This window comes from Manis pentadactyla, chromosome 8 (genome assembly GCF_030020395.1).
Source record: "Manis pentadactyla isolate mManPen7 chromosome 8, mManPen7.hap1, whole genome shotgun sequence".
Taxonomy (NCBI): domain Eukaryota; kingdom Metazoa; phylum Chordata; class Mammalia; order Pholidota; family Manidae; genus Manis; species Manis pentadactyla.
The window spans coordinates 137,951,953-137,968,797 of NC_080026.1; the positions used below are offsets into that span (position 1 = coordinate 137,951,953).

General features: G+C 50.4%; 1 protein-coding gene across 3 annotated transcripts in view; it reads left to right on the forward strand.

Annotated features, from left to right (window-relative positions):
• The window catches only part of MGMT (O-6-methylguanine-DNA methyltransferase), a 266,672-nt gene extending 250,509 nt beyond the window's left edge, over positions 1-16,163 (forward strand). For all 3 annotated transcript variants that reach the window (XM_036923958.2, XM_057506484.1, XM_057506485.1), the window contains 2 exons: positions 8,927-9,066; positions 15,850-16,163. In XM_036923958.2, coding sequence (XP_036779853.2) covers positions 8,927-9,066; positions 15,850-16,059 — 350 coding nt within the window. In that variant the 3' untranslated portion in view covers positions 16,060-16,163. The remainder of the gene's footprint in view (positions 1-8,926; positions 9,067-15,849) is intronic.
• The last annotated feature ends 682 nt before the right edge of the window (positions 16,164-16,845 follow it).

Genomic DNA, 16,845 nt, shown 5'->3' on the forward strand with positions numbered 1-16,845 from the left:
ACACTCTTATCTTTCCATTGGTGTAATTAGACTTTTGTTTGTTTGTTTGTTTATGTTTGATGTAAGTATTAATATGATTGGCATTAGATCTAAACTTGATTTTTATTTCATTTTATTGTTCATCTCATTTGTTCTATTATTGTATTTTTACATAATATTTTCTGTCTTTTCCCTCTGTTTTTCATTTCTCTTTCTCCTTTCCTGCCACCTTTTTGGCTATTTTAACTTTATTTTTAGTATTTTAGTTTATGTGTTATTGTTTTTACTATATTTTTCTCTTCATAGTTTGTCTAATTGCTCTAGTAATTACACTACTTAAATACTTTGACAGTCAGGTTGGAATCGGTATCTGATGCCTTCAGGGTGAATGTAGGGACCTCGCCCAGTATACATCCTTTAACTTTTCATCTGTGCTACAGTGTCTTGTGTTTCACATCTACATACATTGAAAATCTTATTTGACAATGTCATGGTTTTGCTTTCAATCATCAAACATAGTTTAAAGAACTCAACAGAAGATGAGTCTGTGACATTTCGCCGATAGTTACATTTCTTTTGTTCTGCCTTTATTGTCACAGTTCCGAGCTTCCCTCTGGTATCATTTCCCTTCTCACTGAAGAGCTTCCTTTAGCAATTCTTTTAACTCGGGTCTGTTGGCAATGTACTATCTTTGTTTTCAATCTGAAAATGTCTTTATTTTAACCTCATTACTGACGGGTTTGTTTGGTTTTTTTAACTGTATATAGAATTCTGAGTTGATAGCTCTTCTCCTCCAGCACTTTAAATGTGCTGTTTCACTCCCTCTGGCCTCCGTGTTGTCGAATGAGAACTCCACTGTCATTCTAACTTTTGTTTCCCCTGTAAATAACGCATCATTCTTCTCCAGTTTTCAAGATTTCTTTCTTTGTCGTTACATTTCAGCGGCTTCCTCATAAGTCTGGGAGTGAATTTCTTGGGTGTGTCCTATTTGCAGTTTGTTAGGCTTCTCGAATCTGTATTTGTATATCTTTTGCCAAATTTGGAAATGTTTTAGCTATTATTTCCTCAAATATTTTTTCCTACACCACACTCTTTTTCCTCTCCTTCCAGAACTCCAGTGACAGGACTGTTAGACCTTCTGGCTTTGTCCCCTACGTCCCCATGGCTCTTTCTGGTTATCTGTTACTTGCTTTCAATGTTTTTTTTTTTCCTGTTTTCCAGATTAGATCATTTCTGTTGACTTGTCTTCCATTTCACTGACTCTTTCCTTTGGCATTTCCATTGTTCTAGTGAGACTATGCATGACAGTTTTTCAATTTTGGTTATTGTATTTTCCATATGAAATTTTCTATTTGATTCTTCTTTGTAACTTACATATCTTTGAAACTTTATGTCTTCTCATTTGCTTCAGGAATATTTTTCCTTCTTGTAGCATTTTTATTATAGATCTTTTAAAGTTGTCAGATGACATCACATCACTAATTATCAGGGAAATGCAAATTGAAACCACAATGAGATATCACCTCACACCAGTTAGGATGGCGAACATGCAAAAGACAAGAAACAACGCTGGCAAGGATGCAGAAAAAGAGAAACCCTCGTGCACTGCTGGTGGGAATGTAAACTAGTTCAACCATTGTGGAAAGCAGTATGGAGGTTCCTCAAAAAACTAAAAATAGAAATACCATTTGACCTGGGAATTCCACTCCTAGGAATTTACCCAAAGAAAGCAAGATCCCAGATTCAAAAAGACATATGCACCCCTATGTTTACTGCAGCACTATTTATAATAGCCAAGATATCCTAAGTGTCCATCAGCAGATGAATGGATAAAGAAGATGTGGTACATATACACAATTGAATATTATTCAGCCATAAGAAGAAAACACATCCTACCATTTGCAACAACATGGATGGAGCTAGAGGGTGTTATGCTCAGTGAAATAAGCCAGGTGGAGAAAGACAAGTACCAAATGATTTCACTCATTTGTGGAGTATAACAATAAAGCAAAAAATGAAGGAGAAAAACAGCAGCAGACTCACAGACTCCAAGAAGGGAGTAATGGGTACCAAAGGGAAGGGGGTGGAGAGGGTGGGTTGGGAGGGTGGGAGAAGGGGATTAAAGGGCATTATGATTAACACACACAATATAGGGGGGTCACAGGGAAGGCAGTACAGCATGGAGAAGACTAGTAGAGACAAATAGTGACTCTGTGGTGTCTTACTACACTGATGGACAGTGATTGCAGTGAGGTGTGGGGGGACTTGATAATCTGGGTGACTGTAGTAACCACAATGTTGCTCATGTGAAACCTTTGTAAGATTTTATATCAGTGATACCTAAAAAAAAGTCAGATGACACATATCAAATCATCATGTTTACACTTTATGTATCTTAAAATTCTGTTTTTCGGTTATACCCCAAAAGCTGGAGGGAAAAGTTGTCAGGTGATTCCAATTTCTGTGCCAAGTGTGCCTTTCCCAGGTGAGATGAAGTTTTCCTGATTCTTCGAATGCTGGGCAATTTTTGGATTGTATCCTGATCCATTTGAATACTATGTTCTGAGACCCAGTCTGTGCACATCAGTGGATAACAGTAACATTTTTGTTTGAGACACTTGACTTGGCTGAATTCAGCCATAAGTGTGGCCAGGCTTCTGCAGGTGGTAGTTTCAGTGCTCATCCCATTTTTTTTCAGCCTCCACGGTTCTTTTCAGATCTGTGCATCACTCGACGGCCGGTCTGGGAGCTGGCAGTGGCCTCAGTAACCTTTATGTCATTTCTCAAGGTCTTCAGTTCAGGGTCAGAGCCACACATGCACAGCTCCGCAGTGAGTACAGGCACATATAAGCAACTGGGTGATGTGCTTTCCCAAACTCCTCTTTCTCCACAATTTCCCTGGTACTTTCCAGGTCTCAGGGGACCCCTTTTAGGACCTCTTGCCATAAATTTGGCTTTCTGTACCCCACTCTTCACAGACTTCTGTGACTGCACCTGCATCTGGGGCTGAGCAGTGAGGAGACAGCAAAAAACAGCCGGGTCTGCCCACCGCTGGGTACCACAGCCCTTCCCATCAGAGACTGAGGTTTCTGTGCCTCCCCCCCACTGCCACCCCCATCCCACAGGACAGCTGGGCTCTTGGGCTCCGGGAGTGCCTGAGCATGGCCCTCTCTGCAGCCTGGCAGTGCAGAGGGCAGCCCTGGGCAGCCGAGAGACAGCCCTTCCTAGAACATGGTGCCCCACAGCACAGGTCATCCCAGGAGAGTGACTCCATCCCAAGAACGTGGAGGTGTGGTGCTCCCTCCCTGGGGAAGAGGCATTGGGTCTGAGCTCTGATCTCAGAACCGGCCCCACTGCCCTGCCGTTGGCGAGAAGTGCTGCAAGCCTGTGGCAGGTGCAGGAGCGTTTGTGCAGCGAGCTCTCAGGTTGGGGTTTATCACTGGGGAGGAGTCAGAGGCCCAGAAGAAGGAAGCGACTCGTGCTGGGTGTGCCTCAGCCCCTGGCTGAGTGCTCCCTCCCTGCTCTGGTGTGTGTCTGCATGGGTGCCCCCGTGGGCATGGTGCATCCAAACAAGTCCACAGGGGCAGGCTGCCCTGATCCTGCTCCCACACAGGTATGAGCATAGCTCACATAAAACCCTGGTGTCTGTGACATAGAACAACATCTCCTCACTGCCCGTGTTGGAAGACCGCATCAGCCTGCAGGAGGCTGGTGGAGGATTTCGGTGGTTATGGTGGATGTGTTCGAACCCCCCCACGCTGAAGTGGAAAGGGCCACGTCCTTCCGACGCGGGGACCCTGAGAAGCAGGTTGGTGTCCAGCAGAGCCACGTGGGCCCCGCAGTGTAATCCCAGCCCGTGGCCCCCCGCAGAGCAGACAGAGAGAGGGTGAGGACAGGGTGAAGGGAAGGACCATCCGGGACTGGCCTCCGGACAGCCCTGGGGTCACAGCCGGCTCTTCGGGGAGGACCCTAAAGGGGAGAGGGGTGCTGTTCTCGGGGCTGCCCCTCCGGCCACCCGGAATGCTGGCCGGAATGCTGGGCCAGCCACTAGGGCTTGTGTGGTCATCCCAGTGTCTAGAAAATACATTTGTCACATCGAGGTATATTAATTTTTTTGTTGTTGAATTGGAGTTTTATTTTTTTTTTTATTTTTTTTTTTATTTTTTTTTTTTAGATAATTATTTTTTATTGAAGGGTAGTTGACGCACAGTATTACATTACATTAGTTTCAAGTGTACAACACAGTGATAAAACATTTATATACATAATTCTAGGTTCCAGCTATCACCCTACCAAGCTGTTACAATATCTTGACTATATTCCTTATGCTATACATTACATCCCGGTTACTAATTTATTTTACCATTGGAAGTCTGTCCTTTTTTTTTTTTTTTTTTTTTTTTTTTTTTTTGTGAGGGCATCTCTCATATTTATTGATCAAATGGTTGTTAACGACAATAAAATTCTGTATAGGGGAGTCAATGCTCAATGCACAATCATTAATCCACCCCAAGCCTAATTTTCATCAGTCTCCAATCTTCTGAGGCATAACAAACAAGTTCTTACATGGAGAACAAATTCTTACATAGTGAATAAGTTACATGGTGAACAGTACAAGGGCAGCCATCACAGAAACTTTCGGTTTTGCTCATGCATTATGAACTATAAACAGTTCAAATATGAATACTCATTTGGTTTTTATACTTGATTTATATGGATACCACATTTCTCTCTTTATTATTATTATTTTTAATAAAATGCTGAAGTGGTAGGTAGATACAAGATAAAGGTAGAAAACATAGTTTAGTGTTGTAAGAGAGCAAATGTAGATGATCAGGTGTGTGCCTGTAGACTATGTGTTAATCCAAGCTAGACACGGGCAATAAGACATCCACGTATGCAGAAGATTTCTCTCAGAACAGGGGGGGTGAGGTTCTAAGCCTCACCTCTGTTGATCCCCAATTTCTCACCTGATGACCCCCCTGCGACTGTGCCTGTCTTAGGTTGTTCCTCCCTTGAGGAATCTTACCCGTCTCTGGCTACCCAGTCATCTTCCGGGGCCATACAGGGAAATGTGAAGTTGGTAAGTGAGAGAGAAGCCTTATTGTTTGAAATGGTTAGCTTTTTATTTCTTTGCATATTTATGCCCTGTGGCTTCTATGCCCAGCATTTGTCTTGAGGTATCTTTACCACTTGGAAGAATTATGATACTCGGTAAATTTGATACGAGGCACGAATTCTATTTAAGGGTTGTAATTAGGAAGGGAGAAGAAAAGCTATAGAAGTAGCAGGCAGGAGAAAACATGGGAAGATTGATTATTTCTTTGACATATCTTCTTGTAGAGTAACTTCAGCATGTATAGGTTTTAAGCTACTACTTAAATTGCGCACCCACATTAACATAATAGGAGTATAGTTACATAACCAAAGCATACCTGTAATTACCAGCCATCTCCAGTGAAACCAAGAAAACCAGTTAGGCACCTTAGGCATTTGTGAAAACTTATCTATGATATGGTGGATATTGTCCAACTGAACTTGAACAGTCTGAGAGAAATCAGACAAATTAAAACAACCCATTCCTGGGGAATGTTCACATCCCTTATGTTCTTTTAACAGTAAATAGTCTGTAGTTGTAAGATTTTGGAGCGCTACAATTTGCACTTCTCCTAATTCTTGGTTGAGTTCCAACAGTATAGATCCAGGCAAATTTGTTGTTTTACTGTATGCACAGGCCAGCTTGGATATCTCCTTCCTCATTCCCATGGCAAGTCCAGGAGCTGGTGGGATGAGTGCATCTACAGCTGTAGCAGTGCGTGGATCCTTGTTGGGGTTTTTTGATGATCATCTTCTGGCATGAGTCTTCCAGAGAGTGCATATGTTGGAAGTTATTTTTCATATCGTATCTTAGTTCATTTTCGGGGTAGCCCAATTAGGCTTTGATCTTCTGTATAAATGCAAACAGACCCTTTGCCTACACTTTTATATGCCCTTTGTACCCTTGTGTAGAACTCATTGGAGGTTACCACACAGGAACTGCCCTTTTTTTGTTTGTTTTGTTTTGTTTTTGGTATCACTAATCTACACTTACATGACGAATATTATGTTTACTAGGCTCTCCCCTATACCAGGTCCCCCCTATAAACCCCTTTACAGTCACTGTCCATCAGCATAGCAAAATGTTGTAGAATCACTACTTGCCTTCTCTGTGTTGTACAGCCCTCCCTTTTCTCCTACCCCCCCCATGCATGTTAATCTTAATACCCCCCTACTTCTCCCCCCCCCTTATCCCTCCCTAGCCACCCATCCTCCCCAGTCCCTTTCCCTTTGGTACCTGTTAGTCCATTCTTGAGTTCTGTGATTCTGCTGCTGTTTTGTTCCTTCGGTTTTTCCTTTGTTCTTATATTCCACAGATAAGTGAAATCATTTGGTATTTCTCTCTCTCCACTTGGCTTGTTTCACTGAGCATAATACCCTCCAGCTCCATCCATGTTGCTGCAAATGGTAGGATTTGCCCTTTTCTTATGGCTGAGTGATACTCCATTGTGTATATGTACCACATCTTCTTTATCCATTCATCTATCAATGGACATTTAGGTTCCTTCCAATTCTTGGCTATTGTAAATAGAGCTGCAATAAACATAGGGGTGCACTGATCTTTCTCATACTTGATTGCTGCATTCTTAGGGTAAATTCCTAGGAGTGCAATTCCTGGGTCAAATGGTAAGGTATATTAATTTTTATGAGCAGGTTTTGGTACATTTTAGAATGATATTTAACAACTGAAAGTGTCAGCCCCTCCTCAGAACGAGAGCGCTTTCCAGCTTCTGCCTTCTCACAGGTCAGTGTTAAGGGCTCTGTTCTCCGAGAGCCGCTTAAACTAATTAATGCATCTGCTCCCTACAAGGTGGAATGGAGCTCCCAGACACATACATAAAATGAAGTGCTTGGTTGCTAAATACTGCATTCTTTGAGCTATTTTTCCTCGTATATTGCCTAGTATGCACCAGGTAAGAAATGGTTTCCCATGAAAAACTGACAGTGAAGCTGAAAATGTTGGATAAACTCTGTTCTCATATATGGATGTATAATTGTTTTATTATACAATACTTTTACACTTGGAAAGAAAGGTGCTCGGTAATTTGGCAGTCATTCGTCAGAGCAGTCCCAAGGCTGGCGCTCAGCTCACGGCGCTGGCACGGTGCCACGCTTGCTGTGGACTTCTGAGCTCCAGTTAAGCATGCACACGCTCCACTCATTGTCTCTCCAGGCTTAGGGATGTTCTAGGCGGTTCTGGGAAACCCGGGCAGCATCCTCTCCCTGGGTCAAAACACAGAAAACAAAAGCCCACAACTCTGTGCTCCCGGAGGAAGGCCGGAAACCAGCCTCTGCGTCCTGCAGCATCGCCCCGCGGCTTGTATTGTCTCTTCCACCATCGCTGTCCCTGGGTCTCCTTCTCCAAGTTGTCACCAGCCCACCTCGATTTCCTTTAGTTTCCTTTTTTTTTCTTTTTTCTTTTTTTTTTAAGTTAGTCATAAGAGCAGCAACAATAATAATGATTAACAGTTTGATTTCAAAACCGTTTCTGAAGAAATCCCAGTAAACAGAGCCTGTTTGCCTAAGGACACCCTCCCAGCAATCAGCCAAGAACACAACTGCATGTGTTAATGAACTCAAAGCTGTTAATGTGGTTTCTTCAGTTAAATTGATTCATGAATTTTGAAGAGAACATTATCTAATGAATTTTCTTTGAATAGAAAGCAATTAAAGGACAAATCAGTCTGATTAACCCCAAAGTCACCCTCCTGCCACAAATGGTGTACAGTTTGAAATTATATCATAAGAAACTAGAGCACATTTGCTATCTTCTTGCCCTCGACTAATCCATGTAAATTAATGAACAACAAAGTTAATTTCTTCGATGACCCTTCTCTAGTATCACCTGGATTATGCTGATGTTTAATTTGCTTAATGTTATAATAAAGACTAAACAGATTTTTTTTCCAGTGAAGTGATTACCATTCCCTTCAGTTAAGAAGTGATTTTTATTATTTAACACACATGTAAGGCTGGTGTTTCCTTTAAGAACTCAATTGCACTTTGCCAGCCTGGCACCCAGTGTAAGTAGTGCCATCACAGACACACTGCGGAACCCACTCCTGCCCTCGGAAGCCTTCCCTTTGTTGCCACCAGGAAACCCTGCCCTGAGGCCCTGTGTCCCCTTTGGAAAAATGATAGGTATTGATTCAGACCGGCTCCTTCCTGTGCCAGGCTTACCTCCCACCAACTCCCACACCCAGGAAACGGCTGTAAAACGTGGAGGCAGGGAGAGAATGTTCCCTGCTCTCACCTGTCTATCCCTGCAGCAGGCTGAAGAGCTAATGCAACTGGATGTGGATAGCCAATTAACTATAAAGTTATTTTGTTTCTGCAGCCCTGTTTGTTACAGATGCCAGTAGCCAAGAGCACCACCGGTACCCCCCCGAGCCGGGGTGTTTGGCGTTCTGAGCCTGCTCACTGCTAGCTGTGGACAGCTAGCATTTACCCCAGCCCAACCTGGGGCTGCGTTTTCCTGTGTCCCAACTGAAGTTGGAAACAACCCAGCAGTGCTAAAGGCTGTGAAGTCGGTGGGCAGGCAGGGCCTTCTGTGCCTGTTGATTGAGCTGCCTGCTCATTGTGCATGCCCGCGCACCGGGAGCACCACGCAGTCCTGTGGGGAAGGCCGGGGAGACCGGAGGAAGTGGTGACCCCAGGGGGCATGCCTGGGAAGGGCCTCCTGCTCCTCCGGGCCACGGGACAGCAGGAACAATGTGTGCAGGCTGTGTTTTAATCGAGTGTAACACCTATTTCTGTTGATGCGTTTTCTCTTTGGGGACTGGCAGCTCCTTGTATCCAAGCTGTTGGAGCCATTTGTCCAAATAACGTCATTCTGAATTCTTCCTTTCAGACTCGTTCACCAGGCAGGTGTTATGGAAGCTGCTGAAGGTCGTGAAATTCGGAGAAACGGTTTCTTACCAGCAATTAGCAGCCCTGGCAGGCAGCCCCAAGGCAGCGCGGGCAGTGGGAGGAGCAATGAGGAGCAATCCTGTGAGTTCGGGGACACGGGCAGCAGCCTGGCTGCAGACAGTGGGTGGGCCCCGGGCCATTGGACTTAAGCGACTTCCCAAGGCAGCCCAAGTGCGCCGGGTGGGAGGTGAGGCAGCCGTGGTGATGGGGGCCCTGGAAGAGGTGCAGGTGGCACCATAGGGCTGTGCACCCCTGTTTTTGGAAAGGGGGTAAGGAAGCTTTCCCACACACCACCGAAAGGCACCTCCTCCCCGTGCATGTCAGAGCCACAGGAGCCCCTTTTCACAAGGAGCACGGAGGGGGATGGACCTAGAGCAACGGTGGGTGCACACTGGCTCATTGGCGCAGCCCCTGGGGTGCCAGGGGCCTGGTGTAGGCCAGCCATGCTTCTCAGGGCCGGGGGTACAGTGGGAACAACAGGCCAAAAGGCCCACCCAGTGGCTTAGGTCCCAGAGGGCCCCAGACCCAGCCCATCTCCCAGGAGCCAGGCTCCAGCCCGAGGTCCTTCCCCCAGGCCTGCGTGTTAGTGCTGAGACCTGTCACGTGAGCTCACCTGGGGACCAGGGATAGTTCATCGCGTCCAGGCCTGTGTCCCCGGGTATGGCTCCAGCCGCAGGCTCCCTCCTGTCCTTGTGCCTCATGTGTGTCTGTTAGGCAGGCCTGGCTGAGAGCAGCGCTTGCAAACCACATGAAGCCATGCTCCCCAGAGGGCAGGGCAGGGCCGGGCCGCCGTGTGGGGGCTTCGTGCCTGTGGTCCCAGGAGGACAGGGGCACCTTCGCTCTGTGGTCACACACACACACAGCTGCAAGCCTCCGGGTCTCAGGAAGGAAGTCAGCACGAGCCGGGGGAGAGGCCGCTACGTGGGCCAAGGCCATGCCCAACTGTGGCCCCTGCATGAGGGCAAGAGGGGCGCCCAGCTGCTGGGAGGCCCCTGGAATGGGCCCGTTCTCGTTCACCCCTCCGGTGCCCGGCAAGGGCCTGCTTTCGCGTCAGGAACGGCTTCTCCCCAAAGCCACGAGAAGTCTCTGGTCTGAGAGAAGAGTGCCGGCCTCCTGGGGAGAGCAAATAGGATTCCCCCACTGTGGGATGGGAAGTCACTGACTCAGGCCCCACTTTTTAAGCAGTTGTCATGCCTTTACCGATGTTTTCAAAACTGTTTGCATCCCTGCTCGCCGGGGAGCATCGCCACTTGCCACAGTCGGCTGCTCCTGCCAGTCGCTCCGGCAGCCCAAGAGCAGAGCCCGGCGTCTCTGGGAGCTGGCCGTGACGTAGCCTTGTGAACAAAACTGCATTGTCTTTCTTCAAGAAGCAGCTCCTGTAGGTTTGTAGTGGATCCCACCATCTTACTGTACTCGAGTCTAGAGAAGGGTTTTTTGCCGGAGTGAAATACCCCGAATTGCAGGAGCAGTGGGCGACACATCACCCCCGCCTTGCATGTCCTGAGTTCTCGGTGACGATGGCTGGTGGCCCGTTGGCATCTCACGCGGCACCTGTTCTGCTCTGACGCACAGTGCCCACCACACCACCGCGGTGCGCTGCATGGTGCAGGCGCACTAAGCCACGTGCAGCATGATTCTCCAAGTTTCTGGATGTCATTTCTTATGTTTCCCAATAAAACTCCAGCTACATCTTCCCCTGGAAGGCCGCCCTCTTCTAGGCCGTGACTCCGTTCTGAGCAGGTCAGCTGGGCGCTAGACGAAGACACAGCCCCGTGCGATGCCGCGTGAGGAGCACGCTGATGCTCTCGGGGTTTGCCCCCCCTGCCCCCGCATTCACGTGTTCTCTGAAGACCCTCGCTTTGTCCCTGGTTCATCCCCACTGCAGGCCAGGCCCCTGTTGCTCGTGCCCTCCGGGTCGGGGAGGGCGTTCCTTTCCCCCCGTGGAGCTCGGGCTCCTCTGCGTGCGCGCACGGGAAGGCGGGTGCCGAGGCTGCCTCGCCCCCGCTGTGCAGCAGCCCCGGTCCTGCGGGGAGAGCCCCGCTAACCGCCCCGTGCAGGTGCGCCGCCCCTCACCTGCCTCCGTGACGCCCGCTCGTCCTCACTCCGCAGTGGGGATGCCGTCGCTGCTCAGCCACCGTGCTTGTGGCAGTGTTCAGAAACACTTACTGTTCTGCGACCAGCATGACTGTCTTCTCCTGCCATTAATCTCTATGAGTGCCTCTGTTCAAACATGGCCTCAGTCACTGAAATTTATAAAATAGGATCTCCCAGGGCTTAAAGCTCTAATTCCATAAAGTCCACGTATTGACATCGCTGTCGCCTGCCAAAGTCAAGAGCGGCAGTGAGACCCGCTCGGCAAAAGGGCTGTGTGGGTGCGTGCCCCGCTTCCCGTGCTGAGGCAGCCTGGTGGCCACGAGCCCTCCGTGGCCTTCCGTGGACGTCCCTCTGTGGCTGGGCGCTGCACGTACCTCATAGGATCCCCACAAAGTGGGTCAAGAGAACAGGTGAGCCAGGACCCTGGGGGAGAAGGGGGTCCTGGTCATGGGCTGGACCACGACTGGCTTTGTCGTCCCTCACGGGTGCCCCCATGCCCAGTGCTGGACACAGGGGTCCTGCCGCAGAACCAGTGGGCTCCGGCACTGACGGTGCACCACTGAGTCTTACTCACTGAAGACATTTCTCTGTTCAGGCTGGAGAGAACAGTTGGGCGTTTCAGGGAGGAGAGTGAAAAATGGCCCTGGCATGTTGCGGAACGGCGCAAAGCTCACTGCGCGTTAATTCCGTAGGTGGCTTGGTGGCTTGCCATCAATGTGAACACATGCTGGTCCGTGTCACCGTGTTTGCGGTTGGTGTGGGCTCTCCTCCCACCCCCGCAGTGAAGGATGGTCTTCACCGGGCTCTTGATTTTTCCAGAGTTTTCCAAAGGACTCATTAGCCCAGCTCGGAAGGTCTGGCAGGCTTCTGGAAGGTGCTGACCCCCACCCAGCATGGAGGAGGCCCGCGTTCTGGCAGATCAGATGAGAGGCACCTCGTGGCCCTTCCCCACAAAGCACCCTTCTGCTCATCCTCAGACAGAATTTGCTAAATGCAGTTCAGAGGCGATCAATATGTTGCACAGAGAGTCGCCCCACTTCTTTCTGAACAAACGCATTCCTGAGGAGTTAGTTTATTCACAGATTGCCATGAGCGCTAATGACCCCCCGAGCCTTGTTCTGCCGGTCACCCAGATGGCTGTTGATAAAGATTTAGCATCATGTTCTAAGTGTCAGGGCTGTCAGTGGGGCTGAACCATCTGACCAGAAGGAAAAAACGCACAGGGAGCTATTGATTACAGCTTCTCGGTGTCACTTGTTCACCAGGATTTAGGTATTGATGAGGCCGCGAGTGAAAACAAGCTCTTTCCCATGTGGGCTGCTACCCACAAGAACAAAGGCGAAGTTGGAAAAAATATTCAGCCAGCACCAGAATCAGAGGGATTCCATTATTGATTGAAAGGCCCCTTCGTGTTATTTTTGTTGGAGACAAATCTATGGGTTTGGAAGTTTTATAGCATTTGAGAAAGGGTCTGTGTAAGTGATGGGTTCATGTATTGGATGAATTAGATTTCACAGCATGAAGATTTCAATGCAGCTGTGATATTATGAGCTGCTTGGTTATTGATAAAAATTACGTTTTATGCAGCACAGACTTTAAAGGAGAGGGCATAGAGGGCATGCATCCTTTGAAATGTCCTTAGGGCCCCAATAAATTTTAGCAGGTTTCATTATTTTAATAGTCTGAAACCCACCACCAAAATTAACACTAACAGAAACAGGGTTCCCCATTTCCAGTGGTAAAAATGGTGCATAATTGGTAAGCCACCTGTTCTCCATCACTGTGTGCACAAGACTAAGACTGGTCATGGCTGTCATTAAAATTGATATTCCACGGCAGCAGCCCTGTTATCTGATGGTACACAGAAAAGAATTTGTATCACCCACTTTCATAAATTTCATAGCTTGTTGGAAGGAGAGAAGAAAATCAAAGCTCGTTCATGAAATCTGCTGTTAGATAGAAAAATTGAAGTGGTGCCTAAATGTATGTAAAACTAAATTGAATTAAATGCCTGCTTCCTTATCAGTCAAAAAACTTGACCTGTGCATTATCTAATCGTGTCCTCACAGCAGTTGTTAATGTGAGTATTGTACTGGTGATAACCTCAATCAGAGGAAATATTCCACCCGAGATGTTCCTGTTACTCCTTCCAAGAAGCTGGGAACTCCGCGCTGTGTGTGGGGCACGGCCGTGGCATTACTTCTCATCCCAGCCAACTGCAGCAAAGGGAGTCCACCCTCTCCCCATCTCTGTGCTGGTCACTGGGGTAACACACGTTACCATGGCAACCCCAACTGCCAGTCAAAACCAGGACTGCTTGGTGATGTGGGGGACCCTTCAGCTTCCTGCCCCTCAAGCCAGCTTACCTGCCAGGGCTGGCCAGCACCCCAGACCCCCAGCAGTTCTCGGGGTGGGAAGGAGTGTGGACACTGGCCTCCACTTCTGCTGGCCTGGAATCTCTTTGTTGCCTCTAAATAGCTGTGTGAACTTGGGCAAGAGACTTACTGGGGCCTAAGTTCGGTGTGCCCGGCCTGGGGCTTGGAGGGCATGAAGCCATGGTGTCCCTGTTGGGTGCAGAGCACTCTCCCCGATGGCACTGAGAACCGAGGCTGGGCAGGTGCAGCCTAGGGCCCACAAAGGGACACTCCAGGCAGCCGAGACAGACGGGTGGCCAGAGGGTGCCCAGAACCAGAGGGGAGGTCCGGGCACGGGCTCAGCCGCTCTCTGGGATCTCACCCGGCTGGTCCTCGTCCAGCCGTCCGTCTGGAGGTGGGGGGGGTGCTGAGGGGAGGACCCCGCTGTGGAGCTGCGAGCTGAGTGGGGGGAGATGGGAAGACGCGCTGGAGCTGCACACACGGTGGCCTGAGAAAGGCCCAGCCTTCGAGGCCCGGGAGCCACAGGACAGCTGGGGCAAGGTGGCCATTTGTGAGGGGCCAGGGGGACAGCAGGTATGGGGATGCGGGGTAGGGAGGGCCGGCGTGCTGAGTGGCCCCCAGATGCCTCCTGTGCACCCTCCCCAAGTGGGGTCCGCTGAGGATCCTTGGCCCCCTCCCCACCCTGGCCCCTCCTGCCCGCTGCCCCAGCTCCTGTGGCCGTGCCCCTTGGCAGCTGCTCTCCCAGGGTCCGCGGGCAGCCCTCTTGTCAGAGGATGCTGAGCTCTGCTGGGGCCCCAGGGTGCGTGCCCTCCTGCAGAGCCCTACAGAGACAGCTCTCCTCAGCCTCTGAGACACTGCTTGTTGGGGTCTTCAAGCAAAGTGGCCATTGACCCCCCCAAGTCCCTGTGGTGGGAACGAGGCATGCCACTCACGTTTGGCAGCTCCAGGCATGTGGCCATCCCTGGCACTCTGGGTGAGCTCTTGGCCATGTCCCCCTGGCTGCCCAAGGGGAGAGGCAGCAGCCTGTGATGCCCCCTGCCCACTGTGGTGCATGGGCCGCAAGCCACATTCCTCTCTTCCTCTCATAGTCTGAGCCAACTGAGAAACGGGTAAGGGACGTCAGGATATCAGCTTTGTTAGGATAAAAAGTAGGTGGAGTGGCAGCGTGGCCATGGCAGGTTTCCCAGGAATTCCCACCAGAGTTAGACCTCCAGCACAGCTGGGCTGCCCGGGTCTCAGAAGCCAGCAGGACCCCGGGTGGTGCTCCGTTGGGCCCTCTGTCCCAGGCCGTCGGTGTCGGAGGCGAGACCTGCCTGTGGTCTGGGCCCTCGTGCTGCCGGCCGTGGGCAGCCTGCCCTCCTCTGGGACTCACAGAGCAGGTAAGCTGCAGAGTCAGACTGGAGCGCTTGGCCATGGCCCTGGGTGCAGAGAGCCAGGTCCCTGTGAGAGCCTCAGACCGCCAGTCGGCTTCTCTTGATGGGATATTGTTGGGTTTGTTTTTATCAGAAAGCAGCCTCACTCTAGCAGAGTCGCTCTGTGATTAAGGCACCTAACTACTCAGTTTGTCTCCAGAGATGAGAGGCTATTTGGGGCGGCAGGTGGTGTCCTAGGGGAGGGTCCCAGCACCCCATGAGAGGAGCAAGGATGGGCTCAGCCTAGGTCTGGAGTCCTGGGGGATGGCTGGGAGAGCTGTCTGGCCGGCCCACCCCAGGTGTCCGCAGGGCACAGAGGCTGCTTCTTAGGTGGGGACAGACAGGAGCTGGGGCTGCTTACACTTCCCGAGTGTCCAGAGACCAGGGAAGCGAGCTGTCGGCCAGGGCCACAAGGTAAAACAGGCTGGGCAGCCTTTTCCGTAAAGGACTGGTAGTGAATATTTTAGGGTAACTACAGACACTCTGTTCCGATAAGGCTTTACTTACCAAATCCGGCTTGGGATACACCAGCCCACGGCCCATCTGCCAGACCGTGAGTCAGTGGCCTGCGCAAGCACAGGATGCCCTGAGCTTCCCTGCTACGTCTCAGAAACATGAGAATTTACATACCACCCATAACTTGGAGATGTAATTTTAAATTTTGTTAAGTGTACATCATAAATGATTTACCAGATGAAAGTAGGTTTTCTCCTTCTGAATCTTGGTGTAAAGGGATTCCCTGAAAAAGGCCTTGGGGCGCTGTGCCCCTCCCCAGCCCACTCGGAGACCCTCAGGGACTGAGGGCGAGCAGCTCCGAGGCAGTGCTACCTTGGGGCTGCACCCAGCCCGCCCTCGCCGTCAGCCCGCAGGTGGCAGAGCCCTCACTAGGTGGGCCCTGGGCCAGTTGTGAACAGAGCCTGGCTCCTGACCCCAAAAGCCTTTGTTTCTCCGGAGCCCAGACCGATGGCGCCCCTGTTTTCCAGGTCCCCATCCTCGTCCCGTGCCATCGGGTGGTCTGCAGCAGCGGGGCCCTGGGCAACTACTCCGGAGGACTGGACGCAAAGGAGTGGCTTCTGGCCCACGAAGGCAGCCCGGTGGGGAGGCCGGCCTGCGGAGGGGACTCTCATCCAGCCGGAGCCTGGCTCGGGGACCTGGGGGGCACCACCAGCCCCCAGCCTGCCAGCCGAAATTGAGTGTTGGCAGTAGGAGCGAGTGTTTGAGTGACACATCGATGCCCAGCAGTGGGAATTGGAATGGGGGTGCACTGCTGTATTAAACCAGCCTGATAGGTCTGGGAGATGCCGTGTGTCTGCTCCTTTTTGTTCTTGCGTCGTACAGCAGGGTGCGCTCCAGAGACCGGGCCGTGTGCGTGTGGCCTGCTCCCTTCCCTCATGCCCTTGTCTCTTAGAACAGCGATGAGCAGACTGGGGGCCAGCAGGTACAAGGGCCACTGCCCTGGAAGGACGAAGCATCTGGCATCCACAGGGGGGGGGGTGGCTGCCCCTGGAGCCAGCTGAAGCCCACCAGGCCCTGACCCCCAGAGCTGCAGGGCCACCCCAGGCTGCTTTGGGTTTGTCCCCCTGAAAAGCTGACTTGCCCCAGAGGCGTCCCCTTCCTTCTTGGCTGATAAGGAGGCTGGGCTGAAGAAAAGGGGAAGGCCGTGGAAACAGGTGATTTTCTACCTTCGTTTTTCCAAGTGCCACAAAAGCTGATGCACCCATTTGGGGTCATATCAATAATAGGAAATAATCACTTGCCAAATGATTTAGGAAAACAGATTTGGTTGAAACGGCACCCTTCTGAGGTATGGGGTCTCCCCAGGCCCCAGCTTCTCTCCTGCCATTCCTGGACTGCCACACACTGGACAGAAGGTGATGAGGGACACAGACTTCTCCCTCCTGGCACCCCAAAATTGAGCCTACGAGTCAGAGGTCACACACAGACATGGGTCAGCTCATGTCACTGACAGCAGTGAGGAG